The 23192-nt window shown below is 35.0% G+C and overlaps 1 protein-coding gene across 4 annotated transcripts; it reads right to left on the bottom strand.

Moving 5' to 3' along the window:
• Positions 1-380: 380 nt before the first annotated feature.
• On the bottom strand, positions 381-22160 carry LOC118277941 (UTP--glucose-1-phosphate uridylyltransferase). 4 transcript variants are annotated; one of them, XM_035596970.2, is made up of 7 exons: positions 22004-22142; positions 21194-21220; positions 5815-6001; positions 5246-5478; positions 4580-4785; positions 3395-4169; positions 381-3075 (listed from the first exon to the last, which is right to left on the bottom strand). In XM_035596970.2, exons 1-7 carry the CDS (start codon positions 22031-22033, stop codon positions 2968-2970), a joined length of 1566 nt encoding a protein of 521 aa, XP_035452863.1. In that variant the 5' UTR covers positions 22034-22142; the 3' UTR covers positions 381-2967. The 4 variants fall into 4 exon arrangements, with proteins under 4 accessions (XP_035452863.1, XP_035452865.1, XP_035452866.1 ...); XM_035596972.2 differs by lacking the exon at positions 21194-21220 and having other exon boundaries at positions 22004-22160; XM_035596973.2 differs by lacking the exons at positions 21194-21220; positions 22004-22142 and adding an exon at positions 16294-16415.
• Positions 22161-23192: the final 1032 nt, after the last annotated feature.

Here is a 23192-nt window from a genome sequence, read left to right as displayed (position 1 = left end):
AAACAATCGTTGTCGCCCATGGACGCCTGAAACATCAGAGCGTTTCAAATGCGTTGTCGGCCTTTTGGGGGTTAGGAATTAAGGGGTTGGAGGGGATTGGGAAGGGGGTAACTGAGCCTTCGGTAATCTTACTTAGACAACGCAAGCGTGGTATCACGCCGGTTTTCTGTGAGCCCGTGGTATCCGGAAGCTTCTTAGTAAATATACTAGTAAATTATTATCATAAAGAACTTACCTAAGTATGCTGTACATATATGGAGTTGTAAAAGTTCCTGCGGGTACGGGAATAACATCTCTGTATAATTCCTAACTTCATTAGATAGTAAGGAGCTAAAGGTTTTGTTTAATTTTGTTCTTTAAGGTGTTGTAAATAAAACATATTGTTGAATAAAACATAATATTTATTACAACAGGTTACCTACATAGGTAATGGCACTAAATCTTATACTAATACAGCTATAATCTAATTGTACGATATTATATGTTTGGTTTTCTAATTATACAGCAAAATCAACCGTAATACAACTATTGTAAAGTTCAATTTGCGATACATGACAAATTCACTGTTGTTTCAATGCACTGAAGGAATTTTAACTTTATAGTCGTAGTTTTACGGTATATTATCAAATGTATCATGGACAAAAACAAATTTTGACTATGATTATCAAAGCAAATATTGCATTATATCATATTATTGTAAAATAAACGTTTTGACAGTATATTTAAAGTGTATTATTGAAAACCTTAGAATGATTATTATATTCTACTATTGTTACGTTGAGAATAAATATTGCATGGATATTTTAAAAGTTTATTAACCTATTGATAATAATGTCTAGTTACTATAAGCAATTGGAGTTCTATACTCTGCCTACCCCCATAGGAGACAGGCGTGAGGTTATGTATGTATGTATGTAAGCATGTCTTCTAACACTAAAATGTATTTAAAAATCATTATAATATTGAGAACATTTTACAAAACTAACTTGACATTTTCACCGCTAGAGGCGCTGGTGTCGCTTTAAATCTCTTGAGCTATATGCTTATGCCATGTAATTGAAAAACATTTGACATTTACACATAGTCCACAGTGACAGTTACACGCCGTGTAAGTGAGGTTACCGGAGCCGTAAGCCTCCCCCCATCATTTTTTTCTCATCCCTAGATCCCCAAAAGGTCGCCAACGCATTTCTAACTCCCCTAGTGTGCCGAGTTTTTATTCAGAGTGGCCGTACATGACTATTTGTAACACTAACGCCATCTAGCGGATACTAATATGGGATATAGTGTAATTATAATAGTTTTAAGTTAAATAAGTCATACATTCTTGATAAATAATTAGTTGTTTTGAAAATTGGAAAGACATTTACCAGGATTTAACCCACGGACTCCAGTTCCGTACCCGTACTATTTTGTGGGTTAATAATAAATAATAAATTAATGTAGTACACATGATAAGTATAGGGTATGAGGATATTATTATACCAATCGAGCGGTCGTCGATCGATGGTAGAATGGATTAGTCGATGTCGATCGATAGCCGATAGATACCATCGATCGATGGTAGAATAGATTGGTCGACGTCGATCGATAGTTTGCGACTCCGTAATAATAGTACGATCAACATCTGGCCATCGGACTGATCAATTAAAGCTACCACGTCAATCGATCAACGTCGACTAATTTCAATCGATGGCATCAATCGACTATATGTATAATCTAACTAATCGATCTAAGGGTGTGGATCCCTTAGGTAATGTCGGTCTTCAATGTAGAATTTCTCTTTATTGGATTTTTTAATTAACATTTAATTATTTTTATATAAAAAAGTAATATAAAAATCTTACAGTCGTTTACGATTATATATAAAATTCCAATAATATATTTAAGACGTATAAATGTCGCTAAATAATGATAAAATATGTTGTAATAAATTTATAAATTAATAAGTTTTACAAAGTAATTATAACATTTATATCAAATAAATATTGTTTTAAAAAAATACAACCCTGCAATTAGATAAAATTGCACAAAAATTAAAATATTATAGATTTTTACAAAAATAAAAATGTGTATAAATCACGAAGCACAAAATCAAACTAATATTTTTTTCTAATAAGTACAAAATTTTACAAAACACTTACTCAATTTTTATATACATTTTATATTATAAAAAAATAGAATTTAGACTCAAAACCGAACATAAAACATAATAACAAGTCATTCTAAATTAAGTTATAAATATTAATCAAAAAGAAATTCATAATTTCATAACAATACATTAAAAACATCTAGAATTTGATTGAAAAATCTTTGATTATCAATGAACATACATTTCAGAATTCCATTACACGTTTTAGCCTATACCACGGAATGGCAATTCCATTCTGACTGTACCATAATTTCCATTCTAGAATAATCTTACATTGTGTGACAAGGATAGAGCTATAGCTATAGATAAGGTCCAGTTGGCAGATAACTTGGCAAGATTTTATTATCATTATTTACTTTATTAACTAAAAATACGCGAACGTCGAGTAGTCAGCGCGACATCGCCGCGTCTGCGCACGCTGCTCATGAGCATTGGCGGTACTAGGCGTCAGCGACGTCGGTCGCCTGAGGGGGCTTCGCAAAGGTCAAAGTCGAAAAACTAGTAACCAATTATTTTCACTGCGAAGTAAAGAGGCCTCGCGAATTTGATACAAATTTAGTCTAGCGACGCCGCTGTTCTAATGAAGAAGAGTCCCTCTGTGACTGGCGGAATGTGTACTTAATCATTATTTCATAATGTATGAAAAAGTATTCGCACCATGACAAAATCATGCCAAGTTACATGTCATACAAGTCTTTGATGGGGCAGATAGCCCTGACCTTTTATTCTTGACGAGAGTAATGGTAGAGCTTAGCTTAACTAGCTCATTGTGTGATGTGATGTAATCGGGATGTGTTCAGTACCTGATATTAAACTTAATGGTCCAGGATACGAAGGTTTCCAGACACGATCTTATTCTCCAGAACCGCTCCTGACGGGATGTCGATACGGTCTCCGTGGTTCGCGATGATGATTACTGTGCCCTGTGAAATGGAATTAAAAATATTTAGTACTTATTAAGCTAGCTTCACTGACAGACAGACTGATGGACAATTCAATTTGACGTCTCAAAAGTGCTTATTTAGGATTAATTGAAATAAATGCTTTGACTGACTAAATTATAGCGACTGGAACAAAATCAAACCAATCTCTACTATTTTTCTCATAATAAGCAAATTGGGGTAACAGTTGCAAGTACGAAGGGAATTTCTGGAATAAATCTCAGATTGGACCTGGTGGAGTCGAGGTCAACTTTAATTAAAATTGGATTTTCAATTTTAAAATATTTCAATCTCAACTGACCTTCAAAGAGACTCCTCTGCCAAACGTGACGTCACCAGACACAGTCAGGTGGTCCAGCTCAATCAGATCAGGTATCGTCGCGAATCTGTTCAGGAATTCCTTCACCTTCGCGAAATGGTTGTCACCCAGCTTCACCAACGGAGTCGATGGGAACATTCGCTGTGGGGACATCACTAGCGAGCCGTGGGACAAACTGTATAAGTTGGACATCACTAGTAAAAGGTCGGAGGTCTTTTTGACCGGCAAGAAGCGTGACCTTGGGACGTTGACTCCGATTCCTCCTTCGAAGCACTTCATGGCTGCTCCTACGGCGGTCTCCAGCTGTATGACGTTCAAACCGTCCGCTAAATGCTTATTGTTCACAATGATCTCCATGTTCAGAGACCCTTGGTCTACCACCCTCTGAATGGCGTCCAATTTCGCCCACAGGTTATTTGTGTTGAAGAACTTGAACTGACTGACGGACTTAAAGTCGTCTACGTGTTCTTTTGGCACTTGAGCAATTTCCAGAAGTCTTAGCTTGTCCTCATACTGGATTAAGGTACCTCCCTTGACATCAGCCCTGGTCTTATCCGTCACCTCCATAACGAACTCTGAGATGGGTTTCTGAGGGTCTGGGTTGAGGAGTAGGTTCAAGATGTTCAGGTCTACGGTGGCGCCCAAGTTGTCGATGTTGCTGATGAAGCAGTAGGTCCTGCCTTCCCCGATGAACTTCTGCAGAAGACCGGAGTTGTGGAAGGACTCGTAGAAGTCACCGTGACCAGGTGGGTACCATCTGTAATGGTATAATTAATAAGGGATTAGTCCGGTGAATTTGAAAGAAACACGAAAACATTATGAGTTGCGATCATTGAGTCTACATACACACATAGGGCATTCAATCTTTCACTAGTGTTTATACAAACGGAATATTAAGCTACATTACAGCATCTCATCATCATCTGAGAGAAATTGTAGCTCTCATAGGGATATTACCAAAAAGACTGCTAGGAAACGGAACCACAAAAACAGATTCATTTGTCATTTCTATTGACTCTTTGTCTAAAATAAATCCCTAATGGAGCAATACCACACCCTAGTGTGCCCACAAGAGAGAAAGTAAGAAAGAGACAGAGACATGTCTTGTAAGGGAAGCCATAGTCCATAAAGGTTGGAACTGAAATGGTCTACTCTAAATGTACTCACGACTCAATATCAGCGTGGACATCAGCGTGCCTGGGTATAGGCAGCAGGGACTCCCTGTTGACGCGAGGGTGGCAGGACTGGTTGAAGGTGTAGATCTCCAGCTTCAGCCCCTGGTACTTGCGGATCACCTTCTGCGTGTCCTCGTCCGTGTTGAACGAGTTCATCAGGACTAGCGGCACGTTGCATTTGTAGGTTTTGTTCAGGTGCTGCGGGGAATTAAGTTAATTGATATTAGGTTACATTATGTTTAATCGTCGGCGTGCTTTACCGATTGGGCACATGAACAGAAATCGCATACAGACGATCGCCGAGCAAATCAACGGATGACGTCATAAATCCTACATCGCACTTATGAAGTTTACATGCGAATAAACATGGATAGAAAATTCCAACGGGGGGTAGAAAGCCCGCTAGACATGATCACCTCCCCTGGTAGGAGGATCCTCCTTTTCTTAGAGAGCTTTACTCTCTGTTCCTCTATTTATTATAAAAAAAATGAAGTTGAACGTAATCAAGTTAAGAGACTATTTTTACTATACTTACTTATTTCACAGAATTTTGGCGATTGGCCCTAGATTTACTGGCATCGGGTATTTAATGCATTAAGAAATATTTAGTTAATAAATTGTAACACTACAATAAAATATCGTACCAAGCGAAACTCACCTCAATCTGTTGTACAGTAAGATCCAAAAAGGTTAAATCGTTTCTGACTTGAATGACGGACTTGGGGCCTTTGCATCCCATGGACGTTCCGAGACCACCATTGAGCTTGACCACCACCAGCTTCTCAAGCATGATGTGGACATTGTCCGTGGTGGGCGTGGTCAGGGAGGAGTAGTCGATCACAGCGCCCTCTGGCAACTTCTGAATCTTATCCCAATTTACTGAGGGGCCCTCTGTAAGAAGTAAGTATTTCTTTTAAACATTGCTGTTCCTTGAAAATGTTGGTGACTGATTCTTGGGTTTTAAGAATAATTTCGCAATTGATAAACCCATAATTAGTAAGATAGAAACATCATCACCATAATCATTAGAAGAAAGCTAGCGACAAAGTAATTGACTGTACATTTGGCACAATGATTAGGCGATTAGCTATAGCGCGTGGGTTTGATTCCCACACGGAACAATTCTTCACCAGATCTACAAATTGCTATACTGGATCAAAGTGCGAACGAGTGTATTTATACACAATACAGGAGGAAATATTAGCATGGTTTAAAAAATGCACTTACGTTCAGCCAAGAACCTGCTAAAGAGGTTCTTGAACCCTTTGAACTCCTTCTCGACATGTGGCCGCCTGGACTCATGGACCTTCTCCAAGAGTCGCTCCAGATCCACCTCCAGCCGTGTGAGGGCATCTCGCTTGGTGGCCTCCTTGAAGTCACGGGAACCTGAGGGAGTTCTCTGGTGACTGCGGATCTGTAGATGTCAGGTTTGGAAGTCAATAAACGTACGAGAGAAGGTTATAAGAGAGTAGTGTGTAGTTTAAAGACTGTTACATGAATGAAACTAAGTACTTGTGGTCGAAGGCAGTCTACCTAAACGCAAATAAATTCGAAAAAGATAATAGGAAACCTAAAATTATCCTAGAGGTTACTTAGGTTTAATAAAAAAATGATATCTGTCTCCGTTAAAATATTACACCTACATATCTATCTAGGAAAACGTTATATACGTTTTCCTTACGTTTTCCGTTGTATATCTGTCTTCAAAAAACGTTAATGGAAACTCGATATTTCCAATTGACTTTCAAGCTATGCTTTAAAACAACAAAATTGTCGAGAGAAGACAAAGTATGTAATATGTAATACATATAATAATCTAATGGTAGGTAAATGGAAGACCTACCATTAAACCTAGCATTTTGACCTTAGCTTTTTAATTACCTTTGCATAGAGGTGATTAAATAAACCATAAATATTTACTTATAATAATAATGGAAGTAATTGCGTGCCTACATCTACCTTGATTTTAGAAGGTCACAATCAAAACTAAATATGTGTTTAGAGTTTTTCTCAATAAAAGCCTTAAGAGGTATTGGTTGGCTAACTCTACTATATTTTTTTTTATGAAACACGCCAGTATACGAGCAGACCTATCACCTAATGGTAAGCAATCGCCGCCGCCCATGGACACTTGAAACACCAGTGGCGTTACAAGTGCGTACCGGCTTTTTGGGGGTTAGGAATTTAAGGGTTGTTGTTCGGGAATTGGCGATTGGGAAGGGGGAATTGGGCCTCCGATAACCTCACTTACACAACGAAACACAACGCAAGCGTTGTTTCACGTCGGTTTTCGGTGAAGCCGTGATATCACTCCGGTCGAGCCGGCCCATTCGTGCCGAAGCATGGCTCTCCCACATTCTACTATTTGTCTTTTTGCGATTATCAAAGATTAAATGGCTAAGTATGACTTAAAAACTGATAAGATACATTACAGCTAGAAAAAAATAAGCTACTTGAAATACTATACAGACGAAGCAAGAGGTTTTATAAGCGTTATTTATTACGTAGAACTAATAACATGACTTGCAAGAATGTATTTGAATGAGTGCACATCCCTTCTGGGAAAAACAAGAATTATGTCATTCATTTAATACATAGTAATAATTCCTCGTTGTAAGGGGCTAATCTAATGCCATAATGTACCGGGTATAATTTCTGCTGGATCTCCTATAAAAATACATATAATCGAACGACGAAAGGTATAGGGATAGGGATAGGACGAAAAGTATCTGCATTTTATCAGCTTAAGACGAATAGTTTTTTTAAATACGCTAATCTCCGGAACGACTAGTCCAATCTGAATTATTTTTATTGAATAGTGCATTTATTGACGAAGGCGATAGGCTATAAAACATTACGCTATGGCCTTTAGGGACCGAGCAGCACCGGGTGAAACCTTGGCAGTAACTATAATCTATAAACACTACAGCCTTTTTGTGTATGTATGTAATGGTTAATTTATTTCATAATCTTCTGTAAATGCAATGTTTAGATTAATTAATCTTATCTCGCCTAAACCATTGTTAAGATAAAAGTCTATACATAGAGTATTTAGATATACATATTTATTTGACAACATCGCACTATATCATACATTTTATGTATACATGATAGGTAATTGTATTTTCATCCTTACTTGCAATAATTATCTAGAAGTTTAGTACTTTTTAATAAAATAAAAAATAAAACGTGATAGGTAACTCAACAACTGCTTAACCCATTTTCATGCGCTCCTGCTCATATAAGTAATAGATAAAACGTTGTAAAATAGCAAAATGACTATTAAAACATAGGGAAAATATACTTAATTTTTTTCCGGTACTTTAGAAATATTCCAGCAATTTATACACTAGTTAAATTCTCTAGTGTGTTTGTTTGTCTTAATATTTCGCATGAAATCTGCGTTTTTATAGTTAAAAAGCTGGAAAGTAATAGACTATATGTTTTACTTTAACCACGCAAGCAAAGCCGCAAGAAACAACTAGTAACAGCACTTAAATGTATTAAACCATCACTAAACAACTTCATAAATGTAGTCTAATTAAAACGTCAGGTTAGTACTAATAATAGTAATTTAAATAAATGACATTAGCATAACAAATAGATACCTATAATAATTAAAAACATTACATTGTTGCTTTATTTCTCACATTTTATCTAAATGCGATATTTTGAGTAATACTAACTTACAATTAAATTACCTACATGACAATGAAACCTAAAAAGACATTGCCGTGTGTATAACAACAAATGATTTTTAATATAAATGGCATAGACGGAAGCAAAAAGTTATTAATTTTTTTTAAGGGAAAATATCATCCAATAACTTCTCCCGCCTTGGGTGAAGCGAAGAGTGTCAGACTCTACTAACTAAAAACCACCCCATCCCTACACCTAGTTTAGCCTTCCGTGGCTCCGTAAAACAGAGCTATCTTGAGTTTCTTTAACCAATTTCAAACTTAAATAAATAAACGATAAAGTTTAAAATAGCAAACTTTTGTATTTTTACAACTCCTTTTAATACTATTACTACTACTACTACTATAAGGATGACTCGTTATTCTTATCCTCTAACATCAACCTTGAATTGAAGTCAAACAATAATATACCTAATAGTCAACAGTTTAAGTGATATTTTAAGAAAACCAGAATCAACATACACTGTCAATATTATTTAAGAACATACCCAAGACCGGCACAATTCTGCTTCAGTCTCCATAGCACTCACAAACGAATAGAATCACAAACAAAATTGACACAATACCAACAGACGTCGGTTGCGCGCGAGCGCTATCTACCGACTGAGTTTGATTTGATAATGAAATAATTGGCGAGCTTATCGCACATGTGTTTGACTCCGAATTAAACTTGAAATTTCACATTTCTTTTAACTAACAAATACGTATTTTTATTTATTTTTTCATATTGTAGGTGTGATTGTATGAAGAATAATTTGGCCTGTAAGCTAGATTTAAGGTCTATCTGACCTCCCATAACAATAGCCTTGACAGATAACATAAGCACGTATCGATAAAAATATCGCTACGTCACACAAATGTTATTGAACGTAGATTAATTAGATATGCGCAAGCGCCGGTTGCTGGTCTTATGGCGTATTAGTTTTCGACCTTATTTACTAGTGCGATGGCTTCGCATTTATCAGTTCTTCCAAATTGATTAGAAATTTTATCATATATTTTGTATGACAAAGTTAAAATTACGAAATAGAATTGTCGGTGATAATATACGAGTAAGATAGAGAATACATTTTAACTATACATAGAAACGTAACTTATTAAAATAGGGGATACCAGAATATATCAACCTACAAAGTTTCAAGCATGTAGGCCCAACAGTTTCGGAAATAAATGGCTGTGATATACGGACAGACAAACATGACGAATCTATAAGGGTTCCGTTTTTTGCCTTTTGGCTACAGAACCCTAACCATCACAATATCCCGGAGTTCAAAACATTCTTTCCTTATTTCTTTACTTATTTCTCAATTTCCAAAGCAATCTTTGATAGAAACAAACGGATTTTCCTAAAGCCGCACTATTGAGGTAACCCTGGTTAGTTACGGGTGAGTCAGCCATTTTCCTCGGTACACGTAGCCAATTAGTTTTGAATGCATTATTCGTTTACATTGAAAAATAACGAGGTTTGTCCTCGAACTATGTATAAACGTCAAAATTAAAAACTTCCTCTGTGCTGTGATATTGTTTTGTCTTATCTATTCGTAATGGTCCACTCTACGTTGAGCAGTAGAGCACATATTGAACACCCTTAAGTTTAAGCTGAAGGATATTCCTTCTTCTATCCATTATTTCTACCACTATACCAGTTTTTTTGGTTTCCAACCTGAAAGAACCTAGAAATCTATTAGTCCAGCACTTAATTAGACTACTACAGATGGGGTAAAGGGCAGGATTAGGAACGGGGTGATTTTTAGTCAGTAAGAGTCTGACACCTTCTTTTGCCTCATCCAATCTTCAAACAACAAAAACGTTGCATTAGATCTATGTTCGGAATAAAAAGTATGGATAGTTGTAAGCCGCTATTTACCAAACACAAAATTTTAACACTTCCATCTTTATATATCCTTGAAGTTGCATTGTTTGTCAGAAATAACCTACATTTGTTTCCGCGTCTGTCTGAATATCATGTCAGAAATCGTCGTAAAAATAACATTTGCATTCATCCCTCTAGAACTGCATTGTTGCACAAAAGCATAATATGTTTAGGTCCTAAAGTTTATAATAAAATACCTAAATCCATACAAGAGTTAAATTTAAATTTGTTTAAAGCTAAACTAAAAAAATTTTTGTATAAGAAATGTTACTATAGCTTAGAAGATTTTTTAAATGATAAATTAGATTTTTAATAATTGATATTTTTTAATAATTTTGTAATATAATTTAATAATTTTTGTTAATTTCTAACTTTTGTTGCTTGTGATTATTTATTATTGGAATACCTTACATTGTTTTTGTTTAAGTTTAATAATTTTATATAATTCTTTGTATGCTTAAGGTTTAAAACTATAAATATTTGTACGCCTAGACGGCATAACATGTAGCTCATATACCTATTCTACCACCATTGCATGTATTTCCTATGTGTAATATCACTCATGTTAATGCAAATAAACAATATCTTTATCTTTATCCAAGACGTAAGATCATGGGATAATTCTCCGCCTTAAAAGGTATTCAGTTACGTTTAAAAATTAATCATTTAGCTATCATAAGACACAACTTTGGCTCACAATAACTATGAATAGGGATAATCCTTATAAAACTGGTTGGCAGTTAGTGTCGACTTGACTGTGATATCTTTATTGGCTAATGGAAGGTCTCCGAGCCAATTCAACGGTGATAAAAGGAAGCAATGACGTTCTCATCATTTTAATACGTTGCTTATCGGGCAAAAGCTAATTAATTTTCCTGTGTACTTGAAATTTGAATTGTTATCTAAGTGTAGGTGAAATTGGAAAATAATTTAAACCTGAAAAGGTAAAAATGACAATTTTAATTAAAAAAGAAAGTGTTGCTAATGATCCGCGACTAAATTATGTGAGCATTGACGTTTCAATACACGTGTCAATGTCAGACATCTTACGTCAAAATTAATTTCCCGCGTAAAATTCAACAGATTAAACAGCAACACAGATTTTAATACCTCATTTTTGCACACAATGTGAACACTTAAAAGGACAATATTTTGTTCCCTCATGACAGCTATCTTAAAGAGATTTTTAAGGGGTGAAAATCATCCAATAACTTCTCTCGCCTTGGGCGCGGCGAGAGGGAGTGTCAGGCTCTTACTAACTTAAACAACACTGTTCCTACTCCTGCTTTTCGAGCCGAAGCCCCGTTAAACCCTAACCTAAATCTAACCACATAGTTAATAACTCCTGGAGAATCCTATTTATATGACAAAGAAGACAAATTCACACAAGTCTTATGAATAGACGAGTTAAAAATATCCGCTAATAAAGTTAAAACATGTTTCCTACTATGAATACAGCAAATAATTAAACTTTGCTCTGTGACGTTAAAAACAAACAACTTACGAGTTTTTCCTCGTCTATCTGCGAATAATTTATTTTTAAATAACGTATGTAGAAGATTGTATAACAATTTTTCTTTTAGAATTAAAGTAAATTACTGGCTGGCAACAAAAACATCGCTTTTTGCGTTACTTAGGTACATAGACATACGCCGTGGGTGCATTTGCAGAAATAAAAACAAATAAGTACACTGATTTTTAATATGGACTTATTTCACTTTTAAAAAATGTACTTGAGAGAATAGCACATGAGCTGTTCCATGAACGGCACATCCTTGTAGCAGGTGTTGGCCTGATGATGAAGAAGAACTAACTCATTTTATCACTCAAAAATATTATATTTTCAAATCTACGCAACCATGATCAAAGTCAAAGTCAACGCATTTATTTCAATTAATCCTAAATTAGGCATTTTATAAACGTCAAATTTAATTGTCCGTTAGTCTGTCTGTCCGACAGTCAGTGAAGCTAGTTGCTCGATTCTCGATCTTGTGAAGCATAGACTGAATTAGTTTTTAATTCATATGTTTGTCTATTCATAATGATTGGAGTACAGTAATTGACGTGAATAACAACGCATTTAAACGTGTGTGTGTATGTATGTATGGGTGTGTATGTGTGTGTAAGTATATACACAGATGTACCTATTACACGGTTGCGTAACTTCAATATGGTTGGCTATTAATGAATGGATTTAAATATTTTATTTACTATTGTCATGTCATATGTTGTTGTTGAAGTAAATTTGTTTTTCAAGTAAAAAATATTTATAGCTCAGTTAAAGAGTTTTTTGTGGCAATATAACAACAGTAATAACAAAGATGACTTATTTACTATTTGAAAAACGTTCTGCTTTTAAAAAAAATTAAGCTTCAAGCAAAATTTTTAAATACTACATATTTCAGTACGAAATTTACAATCAATATCATAGTTTTCTTCTCATACCTGTCTTTATTTACTATTTTATTTTCATAAAATTAAATCATTCATTGTACACAGTAGGTAATGCGAGTCTGATCCGGAGCTGCGGACTACCTAGCGGGTTTACCGGGGCTCAGGTTCGAAAAGCAGGAGTAGGAACGGGGTGGTTTTTAGTCAGTAAGAGTCTGACACTCCCTCTCGCCTCGCCCAAGGCGAGAGAAGCCATAGGATGATTTTCAAAAAAAAAAAAGTCATGCGAGTACCTAAGCACTAATTTCTCATATTATTTACTACGGGTTACACGAGTAATTGTTGAAAGCATGCTCTAAACTGATAACAGCATTAATAGTTCACATCAAGGCCAGCATAGACTTCAAAACAGTATGCAATCGTCGGTAAATACAGATGAATAATAATTATTATCTATATTCATAAAAACATGGCCGATATAGGGGTCGTAACTAAACTTAATGATTAACACGTGATCGTAATGTTATAAACAAAAATGTTACACATTGATAATCATTTTATATATCATCCTTCTATACTGGGTGTAAGGAAAACGCTCTCGAAGCCAAAAGACTTTTGCTTTATTATACGAACACAGTTTAATAACAATAACCATTCACCAAATGGTTAATGTATTAGTGATTTAGTATTTTTCAAAACCGCAATGTACAGCGTACAGAATTTAAGGTAAACGACATCGCACGCGCGCGCAATTTTCATACCTACCGTACCGCCCGCACGATCCAGCGGCGCGGCGGGCGGTACGGTGAAACACGCGCCTATTCATCCAATACGTCGGTATAGGTTGAAGCGTATTGTTTACTGTAAAACACTTACCTAGCTAAATCCTTTGCGATCGAACAAGGTGGGGCTCGAATTGTGCCCCATTCATCTCGATGCAGAGGCGGGCTCGGCGATATGTTTCCGCATGAAGACGGGGCATCATAGTTGGGTCTTCATTTGAATGCTCACGTAACTGATTAAATACGTCTATTAGTCTTTGCCGCATTTCATCCGCACTAGAACACTCGCGGTCGAACACTCTTTCCCTAACGTCTCACAAAAAAAAGTCTAAGGGGGTTAGATCGGGCGAACGGGGTGGCCAAGCTTGTGGCCCTAGCCTGCCGATCCACCGGTCTTCCAACATCACCGAGAGACGCTCACGGACACTTCTCACTACGTGCGGCGGGGCACCATCAACATGTTGCCGTATTCACGAGCACTGTACACGTACGGTTGTGGCATTGATAAACAACACGAACACAAACTTAACAATAACTAACAAGAAACTTAACAATTAACTAACAATAACAACAAAACTGTAATTTTAATCTAAAAACGTAACCGGAACAAAATTAGGCGCGTCTACGTAATTCGCAAGGAAATACTGACTTTAAAACTGTTGCACGGTTGCACAAGTACCAACAGTGTTGCCAGTTTATTTTTATGTAAATAATACTTAGACGAAATAAAAAAAACAAAAAATACCTTGTTGCGAGGTCTTGATTTGATTTGACCCCATGACCTACTACTGATGAACTTGAGAAAAACTATCTTAATAGTTACTTGATTCATAATAGTTTTTGCACACTTAAGAAATAAAGAAGAAACAAATGCAAATTTTAATACAAAAATTCAAATAAAAGTGGCAACATTGCTCGAACTTCCCCGAAAAGATCTACCCGGTGGCGGCGCGGTGTCGGCGCCATCTTCTTGTTCAAAGATCAATAAATTGCAGACACTCCTCTTGCTTCCTTTGTCTGCTACTGTTTTATTCGTCTTTAATTACGTTTCTCAGTTATTTTATCTTTAATAAGTTAATTAATAAAGAATCAAACTAAATGCATGAACGTGTGAAGGCTTCTTAGTAGTGAAGCAAAACGGACTAAATTAATACCTACTTTCGCTACCTAACGGTACTGGACGTTAGGGATAAAACTATCTCAGTGTCACTTATACGGCATGTTGGTATGTTACTTAAGGTAAGCAAAATGTTTTGATTTGTAGTTCGTTTAGAAAGATGATTTAATGATTACATAATAATTAAATGATTGAATGATGATTAAATAATAAATCAGAATAGTGAAGTTAAAAAAACTTAAAAACAAAAAACGAACTTACGTAAAATAATAAAACAAAATGTTAGCAGTGTAGGCATAATGCATGTTTAATCATTATTGTCACTTCTGTTTTATTTTAGGCGCGTCGGCTTGGCGCTTGACGTTTGCGTATGTAGTAGTGTAGGGCTCGCCCACGCACACATAGTCTGTTCCGCTGTGCGTACTACGTGCAACAAAGTATTGCGCGGTCGAGTTAGTTGACCCGTGGCTTCACAGCTGATTGAATTAATTTACATTGCGTTTTGAAAAATAATTACTGAATATGGTTTTTTTTATTGCGATTCTATTTCTTTGTATGTATCAAAGGCTAGTGACCTAAAAAAAACCGAAAAAAAAGTGTAAAAAATTGGTTTTTTTTTCGCGTTTTTTTTGGTGCCTTCGTATCAGTAATCACCAGCACTATCGCCTGTTTTTGTTTTCGGAAGCGTTTCCCTTACACCCGTTATAGTTTCCTACTAGTCAAATTCAATACTTTTTTCAAAACGTCAAAAACAATATTTTGTATGAAATAGTGCGTTGTGAGGCGATCAGATTTTAACGTCAAATAACAGACTTATTTCTAGAAAATTTGCTAGAAAAATTAGAAAATTAAGTAGATCATCAAATCCATAAATGAAAGTATGATTCTGAATATTTTTTTAATAGCTATTGTAATGAAGAGTCGAAATAATTTATTTTTGACTGAGGAAACTACCCAATTATGTAACAGAATAATAACATACTTAGATAAAAATAACTTCAATAGATTATAAAAGCAAATCCGAGATTAAAAGCAGATTAAAAATGGCGCGAGCTACTTAAGCCGTGAAATAGCTACAACTACTTACACGATTCGCTGTAAATATTAAAATATCTTATCATCTGCTTTATAACCGCGAAAAAATTTAGTAGGCTTAAATTATTTTTATCATAAAATCTTTATCTTAAGAAAATACAAGACAACATCAGTAAACAAATGCTTACAGATTATAAATAAGAGCTCCTTTAGTTTTTTCGCAGTTTGATGCAGTTATTAAAACTGAGTTTACTCAAAGCAAATTATCAAGCAATCAAAATATATTCCAATGTTTTCCAAACAAATATTAGATGCGCGTCTCTGCCAACCCTAATTCATTGTACTATTCGTATATTCTTCATACATAAATATACAATACATGTTACCTACATATTATGACATTGCACAAAGACTATTTTGAGTTCTTATCCATTTTATAATTTCATAGAAAATTTTAAAGATGACAAACCTTAAATATCGTTGCTAATAAGTCAATATTAAAAAAGTAATTGCCTAAAAAAATCTTCTATTGATATATTTTTGTTTACCCATACATTCAAAATAAATAAACAAGAATTCAATAAGATTTGTAGTAGTGTCATTTATTTCAATAATTTAATTTTGAACTTCAGAAAAACAGATAGTAACTACTTTACTGTGCATTAAATAATTAAGAAAAACAGTAGAACGTACTTAATTAAACTCATTCACAATCACACTATCAGTTCAATTCGTGAACCCAATGACCGCAAAGACCATTAGAGGTCAAGAAAATACTTAAATTAAAAAAAAACTAGGAATAAAACAAACCTTGCTCAACAAATCCATGGCAAAATTGTACTACGTATAAAAAAAAATAAAAAAAAACCACAAACACTCGTTCTTAATTCAAAATATTTGAGCGGGAGACCAACACGCGTGCTCAACTCACTCGGGTTATAATGGCCGACTACAGACTGCCATGATTGTGACAAATAATATATAAGTAGTTGATAAGTTATCATCGTGAGTTACGTCTGAGCCATTAACTGATCATTTTAAATAATGAAGATGCAGTGGAAATTATCCAACTAAGTTTAATTAGGATTTGCATCAAGAAAACATATGATTGCTGATTATAACTACGACTAGATTAGATAGCAGATGTTATCTCGAAAACGGAAGCAAACAAAGTGAGTTAAAAATAGCTTCAACTTTTTTTAAGGGGGTAAAATTATCCAATGTCTTCTCCCGCCTTGGGCGAGGCGAGAGGGAGTGTCAGACTCTTACTGACTTAAAACCACCCCGTTCCTACTCCTGCTTTTCGAGCCGGAGCCCCGATAAGCCCGCTAGATAGTCCGCAGCTCCGGAAAAATACCTTTAACTAGAAAATTACAACTGGACCGAATAACGCCCTGGCCCAAGTTAATATTGGACCTCCGACCGTAATTTTCTCTATACAATAGTGTACAATTGAAGACATTGCGATGTCCACTACTGGAACTATTCCACAACATTGATAAAATAATTTGATATTAGATAGGGAAACGTCTAAGCGTGACTGGACATCAAGTTAATGAAGTAGTTACCTAATTGATATGTCATTTATAATTCAAAATGATTAGTAATTGCTAATGGTGTTTCCCGCCCTCAAATATATAATAATCTATATAATATATCAAAATCAATTGCTGTTAGTCTCGCTAAAACTCGTAAACGACTGGATCAATTCGGCTATGTATAATTTTGGTGTAAAATTATGTGAGTAAGTCCAGGGAAGGTTTAAAAGGCGAGAAAAAATGTTTCAAGTGGTACCAACGAAGTTTGCCGAGTCAGCTATGAGTTAGTATGTCATAAAAATCTTAAATCGACTTGCTGAGTTATACCCTTACCTTATCTAAAAGCCATAATACGTATCTATACATCTAAACCAATATTGTTTCAGTGCTTTCAGTTAAGATTCGCGCGTAGCAAAATTTTATTAGTCAAAAAATTCACTTCATCGATTTCCAGTTAATTTCCCAACCAGTTTCTATGTATATTTTCATCTCTATCCTTTGTTGAATACATTAATTTCTCTCTACATTAAAGCCGCGTCTGATTGTGTATCAGATGTGCCTACTGCGAGCATGTAGCGATAAATTAATTCGTCTGTATTTGAGCCTTGACAGTTAAAATGGCATTCAATTGAATAAGTGCACTGTTATAAAGCGTTTATTCGCTTTTGACCGCGTTTACAGTAAGTAGTTGCGAATCTGTATTCGTCCTGGTTGCGTCACTCTTTTTATGTTTTATACTACACTAATGTGATCTATAATCAACTAGTTATTTTGGATTTTTTTGAAAGCAAAAAAAAAGTAATCTATTTTCCTGCAAATCTGCAATTTTGCCCCTAACCACTGGAAAAGCAATAAATTTTAGCCTTCCAATTTAGATGTTTGGGGATATATGTTAAAAATGATTATCAGATTTCTTATACATAGGTAATAGGTATTCATCGAAAATCTAGACAATTCTAGATGTCATTGAAATAATATCCATAAGACTGTGGCACTCAGTGGGATTCACCCATTCCCAATAGTAGTCGTGCGGATATTTCAGTTATTCATTGTAGTACACGTAATCCAGGAAAGGCTTGCAGGTTTCTAAGCTCTTAAGCAGGTTACCTAAGGCTAACCAAGTTCACAGCCAATGTAATCATATCAAACATTATTTACTACAGTAATTGAGTACTAAGTGGGTGTGTCAAAAAAACTACATGATAAAATATTGGGTAATATTTGTAAATATGGTGTAAGAAACATCAGATCCGAATCTTTTAAATCCTTTATATCTAACTATTTATCTAACAGCTAATATTAGCGTAAAATATGCCAATCATGTAAGCACCGTTATCAAGGACCTTCGTTCTTCAAGCAAGTTTGTATGAGACTGCAAATCTTACAATATAATTGCTTAGAAAAACTGCAAAGTAACGTTGGCTACCTAGTAGCAGAGTAATATGTAATATGATGTTGTTTTTACATCAAGATTTGGATTTGCTGACACACCCACTTAGGGAGCTGACGTTTATCCAGAGGCTGATGCAATAGTGTGATAAAATATTTACATGTAAGCACATATTTACATGATTAGCGCCACGATACCAACTATTTTTAAATGCTTCTGATAATAGGAAACGAGCCCACCGTGACAACAGGTAGATATCATTATGTACTTTTTACAATATAAAAATAGGCGTAGGTACTTCAAGACTGATAAATGTGTGTGTAGTTAATTAGTGACTGAAAAAGGCGTAGTTGTCGAAAAATAAATGTTTAGAAAGTACGGAAATTCTCAGCAGATATCTTTTTACAAAATAAGTGAAATAATGGAGTACCGATTACTATTTCCATCCAGTAAAGTGAAGAATTTATCCCTGTGTATTAAAAAAGACAATATTTGTCTGACAGATAACTGCACTTAATTATTTGCCTGCATATACTTAGGTAGGTACATACACCGCATATTTACATTATTACATATTAAACATTGTTTACAAGTAATACACAATGAAACGTCATATTTATTAAATATTATTTGTTTACACTCATATTTACTACGATCCACGTAACAACAGTTGAGTAAACATTGTACATATTAAAAAAACACATTATACCTACATATTTACTCGGCAAACGCAATTATGTTTCGAGTCAAAAATTGATATACCTACAGGTACTTAGAGTACTTATTACAAATCCAATGGACTATTTGACGGTAAATAAAATCTTGAGCTTTAATCTCGTTTCAAACAACCGCCGTATCAATGGCAGCTTTCAAAAGTAGGCGGGAACTCTCGTCTTTCATTATGTATTAAACTTATTCATTGTGTATTTTATTTACTCATTATTTGTGTTTAATACATCAATAATTTCTAATCGGAAAACTAAAAATACTTTTTTAGAAGTCTATAAACATTTCTACAGTGCTTTACACTGCAAACTGAACATACACAGACGACAGTGTATTTACACATTACAAATATTGGAGAATAAAGTTATTCACTTAATAACATTTAACGTTATGAAGCCATAACTTCCTATAGTCGTAAAAATGTGTACCTATCTATGTAAGTAGAGTACTTAGTTTTATGTACCTACATACACATAGGTGGGCCTTTGGGTTGGGCTGGTAATCGGATTACTGAAAACCTTCAAAATATATTGTAGTTATTAAGTACTAAAGGAAATTATTATCGACATCATGAGGCATAACACGTTTGCTGTCCACTGCTGGACTAATTAAGAGCTCTCATATTCTACCTACTAGCCGTCACTGTTTTAGGAGTAAAGCCAAAAGAACATGGCACTTTTGATGACTGTGCGTAAACATACCATGAGATAAGAGAAACATCGAGTGTGGGCATTGCATCAAACGGACAAAACATCGCAAATGCCCTAAAACCATGTAAATAGCTGGAAAACAGCAATTAATCCCGAATCTTATCAGCAATCACTAATGTATGGATAATGTTCCTATCTATAATTTAGGTATGACAGTTCACTTCAATTCAGACAATGACAAAACATATCGTAATAACATGACACTTCAAATCCTCTCTGTTAATAAGTAGGCAGTTTTATTTGGTAAAGATAAAGCTGTACCCTTAGTACGAGTTTGGTTTACGTTTAAAGTAATAATAATCGGCGTTCTGATTGGTTGGTTTATTCGAGCCGGCCAATCAGAACACCGTACGCGCTCTCGTTTCGAATACTTTGAACGTGAAGTTAACTCACCCTAAGGGTACTGTTCAAATATATAGTTCGCGCCGTTGCTGTGCAACATATAGTTTCGATTCCCGAACTCAATTCACAGTCTGTGTATCATTATTAATTTAGTTATATTTAGGGAAATATGTATAAAGGTATAGTGGTATTCTCTTAGTTTATTAGTAGTTATTTAACAATGATGTTTCATTTAAATGTAGGTAATCTAATTTTGTCTTAAATAGAATGTTAGTTTTTTTCATTAGACTATTATTGTTTTTGCAATGAGTAATATTTTAATAATATGTTTAATGTAATGCTTATACTTATAGACTAGACTAAATAATGTAAGGAAGGCAAATAAATTAAAAATGTCCTTTTTCCTAGGTATGTATTTCCTGCATTAAAATAAATACTTCACTGTGGTAATTCCCTCCATAAACATATGAGTGAATCTATGACTAAAATGAGAAACTCATGCGGACAAGGAATTTATCATGCAGCCTTTGGAATATTTCTCTCATATTTTGTCTGAGGTTCATTGAAAAGGATTATAGGGTTGATGCAAAAATTTTAAGAATAAAAATGTAAGGTATATCCATGAAACATTATAAAAACAATTATGTTAGATTCATATGAGAATGTAAAATGGACATGCTTGATAATCTTATTGGGGTTAGATGTTTAAAAATAATGCTGTTTGTTAATAACAATGTTTAGTAAAATAATACCAACACTACTTATTCTAAAATTTATAACATAATGCCAAAATTATAAGACCAGACGACAAAAGGAAAAAAACCAGGTGATGCCCAATTATGGAAAATTATAATGTCTATGGGAAGACTATTTAACCAACATAGAATAAAATCTAACCAAGTAAAATACCATTATCCACATAATCTACATGTACAAAGGAAATAAATGATAAAAGTTATTAAACGTTTAGGTACATTTAGAAGATTTGAAGCAAGTAAGCTTACCGCTGGCTTCAGCCTGTTGTCATCAGCCTGAAAGGTTTAATTAATAAAAAAGAAATTAAGCACCATAGACAACAGCTTACTTTTAGTAGTTATTGCATAAAGAAGAGAAGATAGATCTAAGCAGACAGCTACACATCGAATAATACAGCATTAGGTCAGTAAATAACTCCCAAGTATTATTCTTAGCATGTTAATTCCACAACAAACATTATTAAACTTAAATAGTTTGTAAACAAAAACTAGAATAACATACTAGATTCTGTAGAAACAGTTTCTTTGCAATGACGAAGCATATTTTTTAATAATCATCTCAACTCAAGGCTGAGGCCTCTTTAAGGTAAATAGGTAATCAATCAAGTCATAAAAAACCAACATTACAATATGTTCTCACATTGATATTATAGACCGGAGACAAATCTAAATATTTTTGGACCGTAAAATAACATTACATAACAAATTGTTTGTTTTTATTACGTGCCAAGTCGGATTCGGATGCGGAACTTTCAGTTTCAAAAATAGGCGCCAAACATTATACGCACTATTTTTTTTTTAAATGTCAAAGGCTTAGTGCGATGCGGGTTGGTCGGCTGCCCGAAACGTGATTAAATATTTGTAAAACTGCTTGATTATCATGACAACGGCATGTGCTGAAGATAAAAGCAAATCTGAGTGATTTTATGTGACCCATCGACGACCTCTAAGCCTTAGCAAGGTCATGGAAGATAAATAAATGCGTCTAACAAACCGATTGGCATTCGTGCGATAACAAACATAATTCAGTCACACTAAAGATAGTAAACTATATTTTACCTTCTTATCTCCGTCTCTGCCGTCAGACATTATTCCTTTTATGTAATAATACCAGTACAACACGAGATATCACAACAAACCGATACGGGGCTGAGAAACGCGGTGTATTTTACTTGTCAATTTTGACAGCAAATTCGGCAACAGAACAGATGATTCTGTCAGAAGCGTTCCGTTCCATTTTTACTATTTACGTATCGATTCATGCTTCTGAAAGTCTGCATTCTTATTTTGAGCAACAGTGCAGCAACAGAGTACAATTACTGAGAATTTTCGAAAATCTAAAGAATATCTGATATCAAAAATTTTGCCCAACCCAGAAATCGAAATCAAGACAACAATCGCATCTTCACCCGTTGGGTCAAAGAGACAATTAATCTAAGTAACTTATCAATCATTATAATAAGTGGGAAGCTGTAAATATGTTTTGGTAGATAACCTAAGCAATAAAATATAATTTGCCATCTATATAATAAGATCTGGAATTCAATACCCTACTATAGTTGTCAGATACCTTCATAATGTTAGGGTGTAACTCAATTGACGTATCTTGCCCGTTCTCTTGTGGAGCGGGGTTCTTCTATCTGAGACGAAAACGAACAGTGGGATGACGAGGTGCCCGAGAGCATCCATAAGTCACTGGTTTAGATCTGATCGTGATATCAGTCGTCCAGTATTCAACTCAAGAGGTTATCTACAAACTACTGGTCCCAGTGCCAAAAATAAATTAAAACACCTGTGGTATTGTAGATGTCCATGGGCGGTGTTAACCGCGTGTCCAAGCGCTCGTTTGCCCCATATCGCATAAAAAACAAGATATTTTTTCTTAATAATCTTTGCTTATCTAACTAAATAATATCTTTGAACTTTACCAAGTTTGTTAGCGATAAAATAATTCAGTCTTAGTCGTGGAATACTTTAAGGCCGCGGACGCACAGGCAGGTGGCTTGCTTAGCGCCTAGTGTCTAGCGCGTCACCTAGCGAGTAGCCCAGTAAAACGAACGTTCTAAAATGAACGCGACCGGCTGCACTGCGCGCTTAGGATGCACGCCAAGCGACTAGCTAGGCGCTAAGCGCGCTAATCTCTGACCACTAGGCAACGAGAACATCATGATCAAAAACACTCAAACAAAATAAGATTGCGTGAAAAATATGAAAACAAAGTATGACTGATAGTGTCCCCTTCATGTCC

Source organism: Spodoptera frugiperda, chromosome 18 (genome assembly GCF_023101765.2).
Source record: "Spodoptera frugiperda isolate SF20-4 chromosome 18, AGI-APGP_CSIRO_Sfru_2.0, whole genome shotgun sequence".
Classification (NCBI taxonomy): domain Eukaryota; kingdom Metazoa; phylum Arthropoda; class Insecta; order Lepidoptera; family Noctuidae; genus Spodoptera; species Spodoptera frugiperda.
This window is presented reverse-complemented; position numbering and strand designations above follow the sequence as displayed.

Bases quoted from the DNA above. Each gene is read 5' to 3' on its own strand.
- LOC118277941 (XM_035596970.2), bottom strand. From the start codon at position 22,033: ATGTCTGACGGCAGAGACGGAGATAAGAAG. The intron at 6,002-21,193 runs GTAAGCTTACTT...TGACATCTACAG, and splicing joins ACAACAGGCTGAAGCCAGCG to ATCCGCAGTCACCAGAGAAC. The intron at 5,479-5,814 runs GTAAGTGCATTT...TACTTCTTACAG, and splicing joins TAGCAGGTTCTTGGCTGAAC to AGGGCCCCTCAGTAAATTGG.